Source organism: Marmota marmota, unplaced genomic scaffold (genome assembly GCF_001458135.2).
Source record: "Marmota marmota marmota unplaced genomic scaffold, marMar, whole genome shotgun sequence".
Lineage (NCBI taxonomy): Eukaryota > Metazoa > Chordata > Mammalia > Rodentia > Sciuridae > Marmota > Marmota marmota.
This window is the reverse complement of record NW_026000016.1, coordinates 27,733,564-27,752,891: the sequence shown is the minus strand read 5'-3', so window position 1 is coordinate 27,752,891 and position 19,328 is coordinate 27,733,564. Positions and strand designations below refer to the sequence as shown.

The 19,328-nt window shown below is 35.3% G+C and overlaps 2 protein-coding genes across 3 annotated transcripts in view; one reads left to right on the top strand and one right to left on the bottom strand.

Annotated features, from left to right (window-relative positions):
• The window catches only part of Iars2 (isoleucyl-tRNA synthetase 2, mitochondrial), a 55,968-nt gene extending 42,340 nt beyond the window's left edge, over nucleotides 1-13,628 (top strand). The window contains exons 15-23 of the mRNA XM_015483628.2: nucleotides 1,775-1,883; nucleotides 2,825-2,927; nucleotides 4,218-4,343; nucleotides 4,967-5,098; nucleotides 6,505-6,611; nucleotides 7,511-7,656; nucleotides 9,585-9,775; nucleotides 11,602-11,746; nucleotides 13,132-13,628. Coding sequence (XP_015339114.1) covers nucleotides 1,775-1,883; nucleotides 2,825-2,927; nucleotides 4,218-4,343; nucleotides 4,967-5,098; nucleotides 6,505-6,611; nucleotides 7,511-7,656; nucleotides 9,585-9,775; nucleotides 11,602-11,746; nucleotides 13,132-13,274 — 1,202 coding nt within the window. The 3' untranslated portion in view covers nucleotides 13,275-13,628. The remainder of the gene's footprint in view (nucleotides 1-1,774; nucleotides 1,884-2,824; nucleotides 2,928-4,217; nucleotides 4,344-4,966; nucleotides 5,099-6,504; nucleotides 6,612-7,510; nucleotides 7,657-9,584; nucleotides 9,776-11,601; nucleotides 11,747-13,131) is intronic.
• Nucleotides 13,629-13,895: 267 nt separating this feature from the next.
• Nucleotides 13,896-19,328, bottom strand: part of Rab3gap2 (RAB3 GTPase activating non-catalytic protein subunit 2) — an 80,115-nt gene continuing 74,682 nt past the window's right edge. For both annotated transcript variants that reach the window (XM_015483627.2, XM_048809341.1), the window contains exons 31-34: nucleotides 18,803-18,892; nucleotides 18,308-18,526; nucleotides 16,965-17,123; nucleotides 13,896-16,742 (exon numbers count right to left, since the gene is read on the bottom strand). In XM_015483627.2, the coding sequence (XP_015339113.1) occupies nucleotides 16,587-16,742; nucleotides 16,965-17,123; nucleotides 18,308-18,526; nucleotides 18,803-18,892 (624 nt within the window). In that variant the 3' untranslated portion in view covers nucleotides 13,896-16,586. The remainder of the gene's footprint in view (nucleotides 16,743-16,964; nucleotides 17,124-18,307; nucleotides 18,527-18,802; nucleotides 18,893-19,328) is intronic.

Below are 19,328 nucleotides of genomic sequence, written 5' to 3'. Positions count from 1 at the left end.
AATCGGCAAATTGACATTGATTCTATACTGTTAACTCTCTACCTGTCTACAGACCTTATTGAAATTTTACTCAGTACAATCCTTTATGGAAAAGGGAGGGAAAAAAAAAATCCAGGATCCAGTATAGGATCACAGGTCACACGTAGTTGTCACCTCTCTTTAGTTCCCTCATTTTTTGTCTTTCATAACCTTGACATTCATCAGAGCACAGCCTATTTGGGTTTGTATGATGTGCACTCATGATGAGATTTAGGTTATGCCTTTGGCATGAGTATCACAGAGTGGGGTCGTGTCCTCCTCAGTTTATTATGTTAAGTCGCATGATAGCTGTCAGTCTTGTTTCTGGTGATGTCTAACTTCGATCATTTGGTTGAGGTAGTAACTGCCAGGGTTTTTTGTTTCGTTTTTTTATTCAGTACTGTGGATTGAATCCAGGGCCTTGCACTTGGTAGGCAAGCACTCTACCACTAACATCCCTAGGCCCTCTTTTTAAAATTTTTTGTTTATTGAGACAGGACTTTACTAAGTTGCCTAGGCTGGCCTTAAACTTGAAATCCTCCTACCTCAGCCTCCTAAATAGCTGGGATTACAGGCATGCACCATGATGCCAGCCACTTTTCTTTATTGTAAAGCCTTCCCATCTTCCCCCACCAAATTATCAGTAATAAGTATTTTGTAGGAAGATCCTTTAAGACTTTGAAAATGTCTTGATTTCTCAATTTTCACCTAGCAATTAAGCATCCTTGATGAATCTTTTAATTTTTTGGTATCAAGGATTGGACCCAGGGGCATTTAACCACTGAGCCACGTCCCCAACCCTTTTTTGTATTTTACTTAGAGACAGAATCTCACTGAGTTGCTGAAGTCCTTGCTAAATTCCAAGGCTGACTTTGAACTTGCTATCCTCCTGCTTCAGCCTCTGGAGCTGATGGAATTACAGATTATAGGCATGTGCCAGAAATAATTGTCACTTATGTCATCAGTAGGTTGTCCATTTTCTTATTATTAACTGTCAAATTAACTATTGTTAATAAAGTACCTCTCAAGCTTGCAAATGTGTCCTATCAAAATTGAAACAGAATTATCGACATAGCTTTTTTACATTTTGCCCATCATTTGACTAACTCATTGTCAAATTACAAGTTAATAACTTGATTTTTGTAACAATTCGTTTTTGTCTTATTATTAAGATAAGGCTCATTCAAGTAGTATGACTTCTTGATTAAGAGTGGGCACTCCAGTGCCAGGTTGACTACAGGTTCAAAGTACAGCTGGACTACTTACTGTCGTAGAACCTGCCTCACTTTCCTCATCTGTAAAGTGGGGAAAATGATACCTATTTTTATTAGAGTTGACACAAGAATTAAATGTATTAAATGTAAAGTTGTTGGATGCTCAGCAAATATTTGTTGCATTAAGAAAATGGTATTTTTCAACCCACAATAAAATATTAAAAAAAAAAAGAAAATGATATTTTCATTACATATTTAATTTGAAATGCTAATATTGATAATTATTATGACTCAGCCCCTTATTTAAAGAGTGTCTTAGTTGTGCTTTGGAAGATGTTACTCAAAGGTTCATCATCTTTATTTTGGCTCATAAAATGGCGGTGGTGTAACAGATCAAGTAAATGCAGTTTGGTCTCTGGGTAGAGCATGACGCAAGAAATGGATAATGTGATGGAAGCTTTAATGTTTTGATGATACTCATTATTGTTTTCTTATTTTAACTAACTTAAATTTCTATCTTTTTTATAATATTTATTTTTCAGGTACCAACCAAAGAGCAGATTTGTACTTGGAAGGAAAAGACCAGCTCGGGGGTTGGTTCCAATCTTCCTTATTAACAAGTGTGGCAGCAAGGAAAAAAGTGCCTTTCAAGTAAGTGTTTGTGCCTGATCTAAACAGTCAGCATGATTTGCCTTTATTGAGTGCCTGCCAGGTTGAAGCACTATCCTGGGTAGTAGATAGATAATGTGTGAAAACTGTATTAACATATGTTTATAAAATGTGTGTATGAATAAAGTGCGACAGTCTCCTGTCACATTAAAAAAATAAGAATTTAAAATAAGAAAAAAAAAGAGAGAAAAGAGACTTCAATAAAAAGGTGTCTTGTCACTCTGGCTACATCCTAGAAGAGAATATCAGCATTACTGGAGGAGCTGTGAAGACTTTGTGCAGGTAGATTTTACACTGTGGTAAGACTCCACCCGGGTGCTGGGAAGGATATGCCAGGAGACAGCCTGAGTTCAAGTGTCCTTCCATTTATGACACCAACATTGACTAACCAATTGAAACTTTACCCAGGGAACGTTATTAAATCAGGGATTTTTGCTTAGTACAGATACTTGCTTTTCCTCATTCAAATCTGTGGGCAGAAGTTGAATCAGAAATTTTCTTAAGCATCTTGAGATTTTTGCTATCTTACAATGAGAACCCATCCCAGAACAATTTACATGTATTTGGTTCTTATGTAACATGCTTTTAAAAACAACAGAAGAGTGGATACGGGTTTTCTCAAGTAGTCTTTTTGAAAGTCATTTTGAGGTGATAATCTGTTTTTGTTTTGTTTTTAAATCTGCTCTTTTAAGCCATGCTTTTTCTTGGTTTATTTCAGTGATCAAAGTCAGTGCATATCAGAAATCAGGAAAAATTTATTTAATGAACAAAAACATTAAAAAGTTTTTCTGTGTTTAGTTAAAGAGCTTACTTTTAACAGTCATGATGCATAAATTGCCAAGCATTAGGCTATTGAGAAAAACTGTTATCCACTATTTTTATGCTAAACTAAAATGCTCAATTAAACTGATTTGTCTCCTTAGGTCAGTGGTTGTTCATGGATTTACCCTTGGAGAAAAGGGAGAAAAGATGTCTAAGTCTCTTGGGAATGTTATTGATCCTGATATTGTCATCAATGGAGGACAAGTAAGTGTTTCCCTAAAATATATTTTATTTTTGTTTTAAGGCTCTTAAATTATTGGTCCAAGTCCTTAAGAGTGGGCACTCCAGGGCCAGGTTGTTTTTAAATTTCAATGTAAAAAACAAACAACAACAACAAAAAAAACTTTTAAATATGGTCACTTCAGTATAAAAAGAAAATTTAAAAAGAAACAACAAAAACCCAGGATGTGATGGGTATGTTGTACACACCTGTAGCCTGCAGTCCTGTCACTGAAGGAGCAGTAGGAGGAGTACTTGAGTCCAGGAATTTGAGGCCATCTGCAACATTACAACTCTCCATCTCTTAAAAAAAAAATAGATGATGTTTGACCATGTTGTAAATCTAAAATCTTAAGTAATACATGATTTTAAAGAAAAAAGAAAGAGCTGGAACTATGTTCCTTTTGACACATTTCAGGTCTGAATCTCCAGTGTTAGGTCCTGAGTAATATTATTCCTTTTATCACTTGAGCTTACAGTATGTGTAACCTGTTATTTTATAATTAAGTGGAAATCAGAAGGACAAAAAGATCACAACTTCTCAACTCACATTACATTTATTCTTGAAGTTATATACCTTAACTTTACAGCAAGATGTTAGGTCTGGGGTTGCTGATAATTTGGGGATTTTTTTAGAGTTGCTTTCTTAATAGAAAACTTTTATCTGTTGTCTTGCTCCTGTGGCTTTTTACTGCCATCCCTACATTCATTGCTTTATGTACAGAGTTCCTAGGGAATAGTGAAAGGGAAAGCACCCCTTCCTCTTTCCTTCCCCATCAAGGACCACCCCACTGCCCACACTGCTTTGTGCCAACTATTGTAGATGATTAGGAGTATACTAGGTATTCCCAGCTATGCATTGAACAAGACCACAGAGTACTATCTCCTCTTTTCTATTTTTAATTATTTATTGAATACTTGATTGGTACAGGGGATTGAACCTAGGTGTGCTCTACCACTCTCCAGCTCTTTTTTTAAAAATTATTATTATTTTGAGATAGAGCCTCACCAGATTATTTAGGCTGGTCTTGAGTTTGTGATCCTCCTGCCTCAGCCTCCTAGGCTACTAAGGTTACAGTAACCACTATGGCTGGCTTTGTTGTTTTTGGATGTAGTCTGATTGGAAATTGTTAGCTTGTATTTCATTTCAGTGCTGGTATACTTTATACTTACATTGTGCTCAAACATGGTTCTGAATAAGAGTTTTATGTAAAGCATTTATTCAACTAATAGGAATTGAAAGCCATTCTGATTGTATCTTTTCTCAATGAAAAGGATCAAAGCAAAGAGCCTCCCTATGGTGCTGATGTTCTTCGCTGGTGGGTGGCTGAGTCCAATGTCTTCACTGAAGTGACAATTGGTCCATCTGCTCTCAATGCTGCTAGAGATGATATTAATAAGGTTAGAGCCGTTATTCTTCCTATTTCTGAGTGAAAACTAAATCATTGTAAAGAATGAGGCACTTTTTTTTGACATTGCAGAACTGAATGAAAATGGTTCACATGTTCCACGCATTTTAAAATACCCTGTGTTAATTTATTTAAAAACAATAATAGTAATGTTAAAAATTTTACATATAAAGTCTTTTTATACTTTGTTAATTTACTATGTGAAAAAGCATAATCTGATATAAATTTTATTTTGTATACTGTTCTTATATTTAATGACTTTTCACATTTATTTTATTTATCTTCATCTTTACCTGTGAATTAGGTGAAAAAACATGTGCTCACCTTTACGTGTGAATAAACTATGGTATTAAAAGTTGATTTTCTCTAAAGATGTAAAAATAAAAATTTAGTCATTAGGCATAAAATCCTATGATTGTTTCTGTAACTGGGCTATTGGAATGAGATTTTGTACTTTCATAGCCTTTTTTAGGAATGATATAATTTTTTAAAATTTTCCCTTAAAGGAAGTGTCAAAGTTGTATGCAAATTATAGATTTATAAAATGATTTTTTGGTGAAAATGAAGGGTTCATAATTTTTTTTTTAACTGTGTACATTTTCTCATTATGAATAGCTTAGGAATACACTTCGCTTTCTTTTGGGAAACATGGCTGGCTTCAACCCCAAAACGGATTCTGTCCCTGTCAACCAAATGTATGTCATAGACCAGTATATGCTGCATTTACTGCAGGATTTAGCAAGCAAGGTATGTGTTAATTAATAAGATTTTTGGGAAATGGAAATTTTAGCACTATTGTGTGTTAAAAAATTGTTTTCATTTAAGTGGAAGAAACCTTGCTAGAAATAGTAATGAGAGCCTCTTGAGAAAAGCTATACTTGCTGAATCCTGTACATTCCTAGGTGCCTGTAGATATGAGGTATTCTAATATCTTTTCCTGGAGTCTTAAAAGACTTCAGAGTACCTGGTGGAAACAGTAGGCAGGTCCAGGCTTCCCTGTAGACCAGACTTCTCTCAAGAGGAAAAGATCAGCTCTGTTTCTCCAACAAGAAGGAAGAGAGTTATATTTTATCTGGAGGTAGGCACCTCATCGTACTGGACAGAAATAACTGAGGTGACTACTCTTATGTCCCCTAAGACATTTGCTCATTTACACACATGCACACACATACACAAATAATTTATTTTCTTAAAATTGGAATTTATATGCTTCAATGTGCCCCAAGTCAGAGGCACACACACTAGCTTCTTTGCTCAAACCAAAAATAATTGAAACATAAATGAGGGAACATTAACTAACTATGGTGCTGATGTTCTATTTTATGCTATTTTAAAAAAAATGGCATGATTTTATCACTTAAAACTTGAGGGCTAGCTGGACACTACGGCGCACGCCTGTAATCCCAGCCACTCAGGAGACTGAGACAGGAGGATTACAAGTTCAAACCAGTCTCAGCAATGGTGAGGTGCTACACAATTTAGTGAGATCCTGTCTCTAAATAAAATGCAAAATAGGGCTGGAGATGTGGCTCAGTGATTGAGTGCCCCTGAATTCAATCCTCAGTACCAAAAAAAAACCCCAAAAAACAAAAAAACTTGAGGGCTGATAGGGTGCTTGCCTAACAGGTTGCTAGGTTTGATCCCCTGCACCACAAAAAATAAATAAATAAAGGAAAACCTTGATCCTGGTGGGATTTGTTTTGTTTTGTTTTTGGTACCAGAGAATGAACCCAGGGGCACTTAACCACTGAGCCACATCCCCAGTTCCTTTTTGTATTTTATTTAGAGACAGGGTCTCACTGAGTTGCTTAGGGCCTCATTAAGTTGCTGAGGCTGGATTTGAACTTGGGATCCTCCTACCTCAGCCTTCCCAGCTGCTAGGATTACAGGTGTGTGCCACTGTGCCTGGCCTGATCCTGTTCTTGAGGAGTATTATTTTGTAGTTTCCAGAGTAGAACAGTGGGTATTTTCTAAGTGTAATCAAATTTGTTGTCCAAAAAGGATGTTTGGAAGATTATCAGGAGTTCTTGCTTTATTGTCTGTTTTTTGTCTACCTTTGAGGCATATTTTTGAAGGAACATATTTTGCTTATAATGACTTCCATTTTCACTTGTTACCCCAGCTTCTGAATTTATTTTGACTTTGTCCTCTAGATTAACGACTCATACAAACAATATGATTTTGGAAAAGTTGTTCGACTATTAAAAGCATTTTATACTAGAGAACTCTCCAACTTTTATTTCAGCATAATCAAGGATAGGTATGTATGACACAATATGAAAACACTCAACAGATGTTTCTTGAGTGCCTGATCTGTGCTTGGCAAATGTTGGAATACAGTGATGATTGAGATGGGCAACATTGTGCAGTTATGGGGATTGGGCTCTAGAGTTAAGCCTGATTATCAGTTTGTGCCTTGCCACTTACGCACTTTATGATTTGGGGAAGCCTATAGGATGATCTCAATTCATCTATAAAAAGGGGATGGTATTTCCTTACCTCCTAATGTGGTTATAAGGATGAAATATGGGTAATGTGGTTAGTGCTGTGATAAAGTAGATGTTCATTAAGTGATTGGTGCTTACGTGAGTTAGTGCTTGTTCTCAGACTTGCAAATCATGAGTATGGAGAGAGAGAAATATAGGAGCAATTATATACTAACATTGTACAATGTCAGTGGCACTCTTTCAAGGAGGGCTTGATGCTAAGCTTTCATTCATGGATCTGATGTGCAAGTGGAGGCGTTATCTTTAGTATCAGTCCAGTATGAGGTACCAGCCCCAATCAGCACCTCAGCACTTTCTACATAGGGAAAGTAACTCATACATTGCAGGGGGGTGGGGAGTAACATTTTAAATATCAATAGCTAACTGACTATCTTTTAACACAACAGTTTAGATTCTAGCTGTCTTCTACCTGAAAACCAGAATTGAACAGAGCATGGGTGATTTTGTTAAGTTGGATACATCTGGAAAGTGAAAAGTGGAATAGATAACAAGTTATCAAAAATTATATGAAAACAGTCTTTGATTATAAGATGACTAGAGCCACAAGATCAGCTATTGTAGGAATAAACTCAACCTGAGGCAGGTAGATCCTGTCTTGGTGATCATAATGTATAAATTGGTGTCAGTTGCCAAGTAAGTTATTCTCCTTCAGGCTTTATTGTGAAAATGAAAACGATCCCAAACGACGCTCTTGTCAGACTGTATTAGATGAAATTCTGGATGTGATGGTTCGTTCTTTTGCTCCTATTCTTCCTCACTTGGCTGAAGAGGTCTTCCAGCACATACCATACCTTAAAGGTAAACAGCACTTAATTTGCTCACCAAATGAGAAAGTGAGGGTGCAACTTCTGATTTTATCTCCTCCTTATAAGGGCCCTCACTCACTCTTCTATAGTGATGATACTTTGTGACATGATGTGTCTTGGTCATGTAGTAGTTTCTGCACCTGTTTCCAGAGGAGTAGGATGATTTCAGAATGGCCTTTGAGAAATCATTCTTTCTTAAGTATGTTCATAAATGTTCCATAATATATGTTAAGTTTTATTAAAATGTAATGCCTTTTAGTGAATACTTTTATGATAGTTCTTTTCTTCTGAATGTAGTAAGCTTAATTAAGAGAACAATTACAGGCAACAGTTGACCACTCCAACATTGAGATGATAAGAGAGGAAATACAGGTAGCAAAAGATTATTTCAAGAAAGAGTTAGAGACTCTCAGGGAAAAAAAAAAAACAAACAGAAAGTGAAATGAAGGAAATAATAAACCAAATAAAAAATTCAGTAGAAAGCATCACCAACAGACTAGATCACTTGAAGACAGAATCTCAGGCAATTAAGACAAAATATATAATGTTGAAAATGAAGTTGGTCACACAGTGAAGATGGTGAGAACCCATTAACAGAACTGCCAAGAATAATGGGATAACATGAAAAGACCAAATCTAAGAATTATTGGGATAGAGGAAGGCACAGAGATACAAGCCAATGACATAATATCAGAAAATTTCTCAAACATGAAGAATGAATTGGAAAATCAAATACAGAGGCTTACAGGACACCAAATGTTTAAAGTTACAACAGATTCTCATGAAGTAGCATACAGAATAAGGATAGAATTTTAAAAGCTGTAAGAGAAAAGTTTCAGATTATGTATAGGAGGAAACCAATTCAGATGTCAGCAGATTTCTCAACCCAGACCATCAAAGCTGTGAGATCCTGGAACAACATATACCAAGCCCTGAAATAAAATGGATGCCAACCAAGAATTTTATATCCAGCAAAATTAAGCTTAAGATTAGATGATGAAATAAAAACCTTCCATGGTAAACATAAATTAAAAGAATTTACAATGAGAAAGCCTACACTACAGAATATTCTTGACAAAGTAGTCTGTGAGGAGGAAATGAAAAACAACATTGAAAATCAGCAAAGGGAAGAACTATACTCAAGGAAAAACCTATCAAAGAAAAAACCAAGTCTAGTTGAAAACCAAAAATAAACAAAAATGACTGGGAATACAAACCATGCTCAATAATAACCCTGAATGTTATTGGCCTAAACTCATCAATTAAAAGACATAGAGGGACAGATTGGATTAAAAAAATATCCAACAATATACTGCCTTCAAGAGACTCATCTCATAGGAAAAGATATCCACAGACTGAAAGTGAAAGGATGGGAAAGAACATATCACTCACATGGGCCACATAAACAAGCAGGGTTTCCGTCCTCATATCAGATAAAGTAGAATTCAAGCCAGAGTTAGTCAGAAGAGATAAAGAAGGACATTTCATACTGCTTAAGGGAAAAGAAACATACAACAAGACATAACAATCATAAATACCTATGCCCCAAACAATGGAGCATCTAAGTATATCAAACAAACCCTTCTTAATTTCAAGAAAATTAGAAACTGTTTAGAAAGGGAAAAGCCATTCATAATCTTATAGATGAGCTATTAATATTGGGATTTTTCTTATTTTTTCTAAGCATCCTTTTTTTTTTTGGAGATCTTCCTATATAGTTTATCTTTTGATTAAATGTAACATATTTCCCATTGCTGATACGAATGTTTTGCAAATAGATTGGCTCCATATTTTATTATATATTTACCGTAAATAACAATTCTTATTTCCCACTAATTGGTAAATATTTAATGGTTAGGGCTCTATGAACACTTTAGGATATATGTAAGTCAGTTTACCATCCCTCTCTTTTTTTTAAAGAACCCAGGAGTGTTTTTCGCACAGGATGGATTAGCACAAGCTCTATCTGGAAGAAGCCTGGGCTGGTAGAGGCAGTGGAGAGTGCCTGTGCAATGAGAGATTCATTTCTTGGAAGCATCCCTGGCAAAAATGCTGCCGAGTATGAGGTTATCATTGTGATAGAGCCAGGCCTGCTTTTTGAAATAATAGAGGTATGCAACAGTTTGAAATGTTCTTAATATTGTACATCTTCACCTGCAGTTTGTTTTAAAAGTCTAAGCAAAGTTTTTTGCTAATTTAGATATTATGATTTTAGTCTTCTAATCCTGATCTTATCACTGATTCTGTTTTCTGCATCTGTGTCCTTTCCTTTATCATCTAAAATTATATACTCTGCACCTGTAACATGTGCATATCACTTTACAGGGACAGGGAAGGTCTTTTAAAGTTATTTGAAATGAAAACCCTAAGGGCTGATATATAAATATGTGACCGTAGTGTTAGAATACATACAAAATTGGGAATTTTGTTATAAGGGCCTGTTTTTTTGAGTTTTGTCCATCTGGACTAGATTCAAAACAAATCCAAACATGAGTTTCCAATGAACATCTGGAACATTTGTTCCAGCACATTATCATGTATGTCTCAAAGTATTAATTCTATTTTTATTTCCAGAAGGGCCTTGGGATTTGTAGGAGTTGATTGTCCTGATTAGCGATATATTAAGTCTAACACATTGACTTGAGATTTTTCTCTAGTCTAAATGCTTGAAAATTGGTAATGAATATATATAAGATTTTATTGGTAGTAGTTTTCTAAAAAAAAGAAGAAAATCTCTTTGGTTGGTAAGCTTAATTTAAAAATATAAATGTAATTCAAGTGATTAAGAATTTAGCCTTAAAATAGCTAGTAGGATATGAAATTGTTGGTAACAAAGAATAAGGATAAGATGTTCATGTGTTTAAAAGTTCGTAAGTTCTGACTGCTTCATTGTACACAAAAGGAAATTAAGAATCTAGTCAAGTTTGCACAGCCTAGTTCTGGGCTTTTTCCCCCTGTATACTGTCTCCTTTGACTTCAGTTCTTGCAATAAGTTGAAAAGAATAAAATTTGTTTGGGATCATTTATACTTGGAAAAAAAGTGCTTTGGGATTTTCAAAAACATAAATTGTTTTAGGAATCACACCAAGTAGCTATCAAATGGCATGCTGTTTTTTTTCAGTTACTAATTTCATGAACTTGTTAAAACCAAATTTTGAGTTTCCTGTTTTCTTATGAACATTTTTAAAGGAATATTTATATTAGCTCACAAATTCATTTTGAAGATCAAAGTTACAGTGAAAAATGTAAAAATGTTGATTAGACAGCCAGATTCAGTGTACTTCTATGTGTTATCCAGATTGCCATCATTAGTCTATATTGCTAAAAGCACTTTTGTGTAGATACTAACTGAACCCCTCTTCCAGTATAAGAAACAGGATACAGGCAAAACATCATGGTCTTTAAGGCTCACAAGACCTGGGCTTGAGCTATACCACATAATGATTGAGAAACTTGGGCAAATTAACCTCCTTTGCCCATTTCCTCATTTATGAAATAGGGCTAGTAAACACCATATAGGTTTATACACACACACATATACAAATATATAGCTGTTAGTGAACCTTTATTTATTTATATGCAGTGCTAAGAATCGAACCCAGTGCCTCACACATGCTAGGCAGTTACTCTACCACTGAGCCACAATCCCAGCCCCACCACATATGTTTGTTTTTTTTGTTGTTGTTGTTGTTCTTCTGTGTATGAGACACTGAGATTCTTGGAAAATGAAGCAAAAGCACAATGTTCTCAATACTGTTGATAAAAATTTCAATTAAATCCTTTCATGCCAGTAAGAAGTGATGTATTTAATAGTATTAGCTCAGGGTGTAATGGTATCAAGGTATGCCTCTCTGTCCCCAAGAACTTATGGCATCTGTTTTTATAACCTCAGTTCATGCTAAAAATTTAGCAGTAACTTTCACATGCTTACTTCCAGATGCTGCAAGCTGAGGAGACCTCCAGTACCTCTCAGTTGAATGAGCTAATGATGGCTTCCCAGTCAACTTTACTGGCTCAGGAACCACGAGAGAGAACTGCGGATGTAATTGAGCTTAAAGGGACATTCCTAATCAATTTAGAAGGTAAGGAGGTGAGAGTAGCAAGTGGCATCTTGAGAAATGACTAATTATAAATTATGTGGCATCTTCAGAAATTACTAATTATAAATTATAGGTCATCTTCAACTCTACAGTGGACTAGACTTTTCTAAAAGCAGATATATGCCTGGAATACATCTCTCTGGAAATGATATAAACATTTGCCACATACCTAAGCCAACACTCAAATATTCTACCTGATCTTGAGAATTGAAGGCTAGGGATACAGGACAAGAGATTTACTTCTCTTTTAACTTTTATTGTGCAGTTACTCTAACTTGCTTCCATTTCCCTTTTATGTCCCTGCCCTTTAATACATAGTACCATACTACTGCCTACCCTTCCCCAGTGTTGATTCAAATTTCCTCTTCTGTGTGCCCCAAATTAATATTTAGCCATTCTTAAGATGGGGTTTTGCTAAATTGCCCAGACTGGCCTTCAACTTGTAATCCTCCTGCCTCCGCCTTCTGAGTAGCTGGAATTATAGGCCTGTGCCATTGCTGTTTAGCCATTTTTTTGTGTGTGTGGTGCTGGGCTTGAACCCATGGACTTGTGCATGTGAGGCAAGCACTCTACCAACTGAGCTATACCCCCAGCCCTTAGCCATTCTTAATAAGGTTTAAAGTTTAATTAAACTCATTCTTACACAAGCATCTCAAGCATTTTGTAGATATTTGTTTCATAGGCACTTTTGTGTCAACCTGGTTCACCTTCATTAATGGAAATGGAAGTAGAGTGGCATTAACAAAGAATAACAAATGGATATTTTAGGAAAGGTAATGCTGCTTGTGTTTTTTGTAATAGCTTTTAGGTACCAGCAGGAGATGGGAGGCTAATCTATAGATGTTGGTTCAAATTTGAGGCTTGGCAGCAGTGTACATGTAGTAAAAATTGTGACTCAATTTGCTTTTCAAAATGTTAAGATACATTCTTTGCACAACAATTAGAAAGTAATTTATTTTTTTGATCAGTCTGAGGTCTTAATAGTAGAGAAAATTTTCTCTAAGCCAAGAAATTTGGAGGCACTGCAGTTGTCACTATAATATTGCTTTTAAAAATCCTCAGTGCCCATGTTGAAATGGAGATGCAGTGTTACTGATCAGAATCCTATCAGGATTAAGAGGTAGAAAGCCTGTTCTACCTGAGTAGGGAGAGAACTCAGTTCCCATAGACAGGCAGATTCCTCAGTTCTCTATAGTCATCAAGTTGTGTGATCCCATCATCTTGGTATTTATATAATGGGGCAAAACCTGACCAGCTATTACTTAGGATAAGAGTAAGCTTTGGAAAAACTGTGCCTGCTAAACCAAATGGGAAATAGTTACACAAGTTGAATGTCAGAAATACTTTTCATATTTTCTTTTTCATAGGTGGTGATATTCGGGAAGAGTCTTCATATAAAGTAATTGTCATGCCAACTACCAAAGAAAAGTGTCCTCGTTGTTGGAAGTACACAGCAGAATCTTCTGATACACTCTGTCCCCGATGTGCAGAAGTTGTTGGTGGAAAGTAGTGCTGTGACATCACTAGCTGAGCAAGAATCCTCATGACAGTACTGAGAATTTACATGAATTATTTACAATTCTGCAAAGAAATCTGAGGTTTAAAAGTAAGGAGTGGGAGTAAATGGTGAAGGATGAGTGTCAAAATCAGAATTGTGAATAGTATTTCCTGTAACTAAAGAATAATGTATATATACATGTGGAAATACAATTGCATATATATGTACACACATATACATAATGGACTTATTCAGAATATACTTGCCTTCAAACATGGCTGAGCAGAATGTTTTATATTTTATGAAAATCTTTTTGACTCAGTATTTAAGTTCTATGATGTCTGAAAATAAAGGCATTCTGGAAAATACTGACTAATGTTGGTGCAGAAATTGTGAATATCAAATGACAAAATGTGGTTTTGAAAGGGATCAGCAGAGGTGTATTTCCCCTAAGAGTTAAAAAGCATCATTCTGTCCACTACCCAAAATGGGAGTTTTTAAAAATGGCTTGCTTTTTGATTTGGATTGGAAAGAAAAACATCACTAAGTTTATTATTCAAGAAGGGACGAAATGTCTTAATACCACTAAACAAACCAACCAAAACTTACATTTATGAATATTAAGAAAACAACTTGAAAGCGGAGGATTTATTTCATTAATATACACAAGTTCACAATAATGAATACAGAAAAACAGCAGTATATACAGAATTTCATTACTTACCTTACAATAGATAAATAAGAGCATTTTATAAACAATCCAGTATTGGATTAAAGTCTAAGGATGGCTAATCTATTGAGCAGAAGTCTTAAGAGCCCAGCAAACCCATTCTTGTTACGGTGAGAGGGGGCTTTTACTGTTGCTATAGTGTACTGTCAAAATATCTTCTTTTACAAATGAAATGGACCACAGGAACTTCTAGGTGAATGTTATATTAGTGTAATCTTAGGATTATTGAATGTTTTCTATTATTTTAAGTTGTAATTGATTTTTTAAAAAAAGCAATGTAAATGTTAGTGTTTACTTTGACCTTAGATGAATTTTTATAACAAGGGTGAAACTTTTCTTTCTGTAAAAGTATGACACATTTTGAACCCCTTTATCTACATATATCCTGGCCTCTCTAGTTCTACATCTAAAAACACAATCTGTAATATAGAAGTTATGATTTTTGAACACCTGTGTTCTCTTTAACAATATACAATAGAATTAATTTAACAAGGTAAAAAAATGTGTATGTAATAAGGAAAAGTGGAGGGGTATATCTAGGAGGACACTACCAGTTATTAGCTTACCAGTAATTACAGTGATGGTCACCAAACCTTTGTTTTTAGTTAATCACCCATTCTACATAAAATCTCATTCCTCTTTTTGTGGCTTTTTGTTGTTACAGAATGTATACATAGGTACTTATTTTTCTTTATTATCAGATTTATTTTAAAAGCCCTTAATTAAGTAGTAAAATATTTAACTGCTTTTAACCATAAAACTAAATTTGAAAAATCTACGAATTTTAAATTTTCAGATGATAAATCTAATTAGAAACTCAGTGATTTGTGTTAAGGTTCTGTGAGCCATATTTCAGCTGCTGCTTCTCAGCAAGTCTCATACTTGATATGTAACCTCAGTACCCCTCCAAAAAGTGATAATGGAATTGAGAGGATTTCAATTTTTAAAATGCCTTTAACTCCAAGTTTCTTTAACCAAACTTCTAAATTCATATTACTTTCTAAGTATTTCAAAAACAATCTCAGGAAAAACTAATGTTGTAGAATACATGTTACAGGTGATTATATAAAGCTAGATGTATTCATAGGAATCCTAGAATGTGACTACCTGGGGTGTGGAGATCCAAGCAGAGGCTGAGAGGCTGGACTAGCTTCAGGCCCTCTCCAGTGCTGTTACTCTGTACAACATGCACCTCGGCTCACAAGACACGCCCCAAACATCACATCTTAAAGCCCTTTTCTTTCAAGATCTGAAAATTGATAGTCACTTAAACCATTATTTTTAATCTAGTTAAGTTCTTATTTGGATGTGATCCTTAGTGAAAAATAATTCACACTAGAATATTCTCAAAACACCAGGTCTTTTTTTCTTTATATCCCTGAAGGCCATTCTTCTCAACTTTGCACAATGCTAGAGTTGGCTTCTTACAAGGGAGTGAAGAAACAAACTTCTGTACACAATGAGTCACTATGAATAACAACTGTAATCCATGACAGATATCAACAATTGTACTATAAAGCTACATTCCAAAGACATACCATAATAAATTCTTGGTATCTGTAGAGCTCAAAGCACTTTTTACAGACTTTTGGTTAGTTTGGTCTTAATTAGTAAATATTTATTTAGCACTTGGACTGCTCTAGGCACTATAGGGTACAAAATTCATTGTATTTTATCCTCTCAACCCATCTGTGAGGTAGGTTTGCTAAAGCTGTAATATCACTATGCATTTTTTTTTCTGTAATGTTCCCAAGGACAGATAACATTACCAAATCCCAGAAGCAGATATTTCTAAACACTTGTAGGAAAAATAAAGTTGGACTTAAAATTTTTAGTATCTTCCCCTCTTTATATATATATATGTTTTACAAGATAATACATTTTTTACAATTACCTGATGTGGACACAACTTTGCAACTTGGCAAAAAGCAAATCTTAATTTACATTGTAACTGATTTTGTTGCATTGTTAGCATGTCAGATTATCAATTTTGGCAATTACAACAGGTTAAGGGTTCTATCGAGGGTCCCTACTGATGATCCTGAACCCATCCATTCTTCCTCCTCTGATGGAATCAGCAGCACCTTTGGGAAAGGAACCTGTCAGCACCCAGAACTCCCAGGTGCAGCTACTATGGGATTAAGCATGATAAGGAACATATTTCCTAAACATTTCATAAGGGAAAGTGGGAGCTTTCTCTAAGTTTGCTGATGGGGAGTATACATGAACACATTTAATCACAATAACTTTTTAGGTATGAAATATAGAATCTTATTAATAATAAGAACATAACCTGTAAATTAAAACCAATTTTAAATAGCAAAGTTTAACAATAAAGCTACTTATGCATTTGAATTAAAAATAAACAGTAAAACATCTGTATTACTATAATATTTGTATTTTATCTTCAGTATTAACCAAAGAAGTGGGATTTAACCAGGATTGCACTTTTTAAAAGTAATATATATTTTTATTTATTTTACCAAAAAACCCCCAACATATTCCATAAAATTTCAGATCTTACTATGTAAAATAACCATGCAGTAATTCATGTTATAGTCACACAATTTTAGACTATTTTCAGTAGATAAGTGTCACAAAGAAGGAATGGATATGGCTTCCACAGCTTCAATGAGGTGTAAGGCTAGACTATACTGCCCGTGTTTTTCTGGTAAAAGCTCAATTACTTTATTTACTAGTTTAGCTGTTGTTGCAATTGGCACTTCAGTGTTTTGAAGATCCTGGGGGTTCTGTAAATGGGACAAAAATATAATCCATTAGTTATATGCAATCAAAAAATAACTGATATAAACTTAAGAATTAAAGAATTTTTTCCCAATAAAAATACTTTTTGTTTGGAACTAGGTGAATTAAACATGTAATTTAAATTTTCTTCATAAATTCTACTAAACATTCATCTAGTAAAATACCCAATGACCTTCTTTCTGCCTAATTTCCTTTGTTGTACTTACCATTGCCTTCAGCCAAGTGCAGAGTGTGGGCGGCAATCTGGCCAGCAGCTCCATCCCTTCTTTTGTCTGGGTGTGGAGAAGAGCATAAGCCAGCCTTTGCCCTGTCAACACTAGCAGCTGAGAGGCGAGGACCTCTTTATCATGAACCTGTAGAATGGCCTGAGAATGTGGACATGGAGAAATAATGTAGTAAGAGCTAACCAATCTATTTTTTGTAGAAAAGGAGGCTGTGGATGAAGAAATAGATCCTAGTTTGTTTTTGAGCTTGTGTATGTAATCAAAGTATAATATAAATCAAACAGCATTTAACTCCAAGTTGGTGATCAGCTCATTTTTTTTCCCTCACCACCTTCCCCACTGCCCCTTTTTGTCAGTCCTAGGGCTCAAACCCAAGTTCTAGCAAACCCAAGTGTGCTAGGCAAGTTCTACCCCTGAGCTACATCCTTAGCCCCTCATCACCTAGTTTCAATTCAGCATGACTATATAAGGTCTTGTTTCCCCACTTGGCAAAGGAAGGGAATTACATTAGATCATATCATGACTACTTACAACCTTCAATGACTTTTGAATGTTCTGAGAATAATAATGGGTTAGGATACTGACTGTGATTGACCCCTGCCAACATCCCCTCCTCATTTCATACATTTTTGCTCCTTGCTTACTAAGTCTGGCAGCCCACACTGGCCCTTTTGGTCCTGGCCATGCTGGTTCCAATCTCAGGGCCTTATACTTTTGCTACTCTGTCTTAAGCACTGTTACCCCAGGTTTTTAAATGACTGATTGCTTTATATCCTTTGGACTTCAGTCTGAATTTCATTTTCTCTGATCCCCACACTCTACTGTAGTAGTCCATATGTATTCATAAGATGCTTTTTATTTTTCTTATAGCACTTCTCACTCAATACAAAAATTAGGAGCTTTTCTGAATGTCCAGCAAACATTGATTCCATGCAGAAAGAGCCTTGGATCCTTTGCTCATTGCTGTACTTACGCACAGAACAGGCCTAGCACACTATAGGAATTTATTTGATTATAGTTTTATATTTTAATATTCTATTATTCTATTTTTGTACCTAAAAGTTCCAACAAAAGGAAGAACAAAAAGCTGTATTGGAGAGCTGGGGTTATGGCTCCGTGGAAGAGCACTTGCCTAGGATGTGTGAGGTACTGGGTTTGATTCTCAGCACCACATAGAAATATATAAATAAAACAAAAGTATTGTGTCCATCTACAACAATGAAAAAAAAAAAAAAAAAAAGCTTTATTAGAAATTCTACTGATTCGTTATTCCAATTAACAATTTATAACTTGAGCCCAGTAAGCTTTCATGGTGTCATAATTACCTCTTCTGCTAAGTGGTCAACTCCATAGTTGTAGAGCTCCCCTACATAATGCCTCCTAACAACATCTTCACTAACTTGAAGGTGATGGGCTAGATCCACGGCTAGAACTGGCCAATCTTGATCCTTCCCAGGAATGGCTGCTGCCTCTTCTGAGGGATCTCTCTCCTTTGTCACTGAATGCTGGGACTGGACAGCTGCACTGACAACTTTCAGTAAGAACTTGAAAATGGAGAAGGAGATAGAGCAGTGTCTTGTTAGCACAATTCATTCAAAAAGACCTAAATCAAGGAAATTATTAGCTTTTTTGTCAACTAAGAGTGGCTCTTCCATTAAAAACTGTTTTCATTACCAAAAAAGGAACACACAATTTAAAGGGAAACTAGCTGTCAAGCATTACCTTGAAAGTGGCCATCATTATAAAGGTCAGCTGGATTTTTGCTTTATTGTTCCCCTGCCCCCAAGAAACAAGAATGAAATCCAATAACTAGAATTTACCTGTTGTCGTATAGAAATAAAATTTGGATCCATTTCCCCACTGGGTAATAACTGAATTGAAGTTAAGTCTTTGAAAAATGCATTTTTTCCCTAAAGAGATCAAGAAAAGTGATGAGTATAGATTATTCAGGGAAAAAAGGGCAAGATTAAAAAGCTAAACTGTTTAATCACAAATAATTCATGGTGCTTTTATTTTCTCCTTAAATAAGCACACATGACAAAGAACTGAATCCTGCCAACAGTCACCCCAGTGAAGCCTTTTTGTGGTCGACACCTGACTACAGCCTCATGACAGACTACATCAGAGATGCCTAGATAAGGGGAATTCCTGACCCATAACAACTGGGATAATAAATGGAATCATTTGTTGAGTAGCAACAGATAAATAAAACATAGGAATAGTGTATACTCTGAATCCTTTTAAAAATATGTTGAATTGTTTAAAATTATGTTGTTTAAGAATTGATGTGTCTGAACAATTAAAACAGAATATCAGAAAATATCATTTCAGAAGTTCCTTGACAGG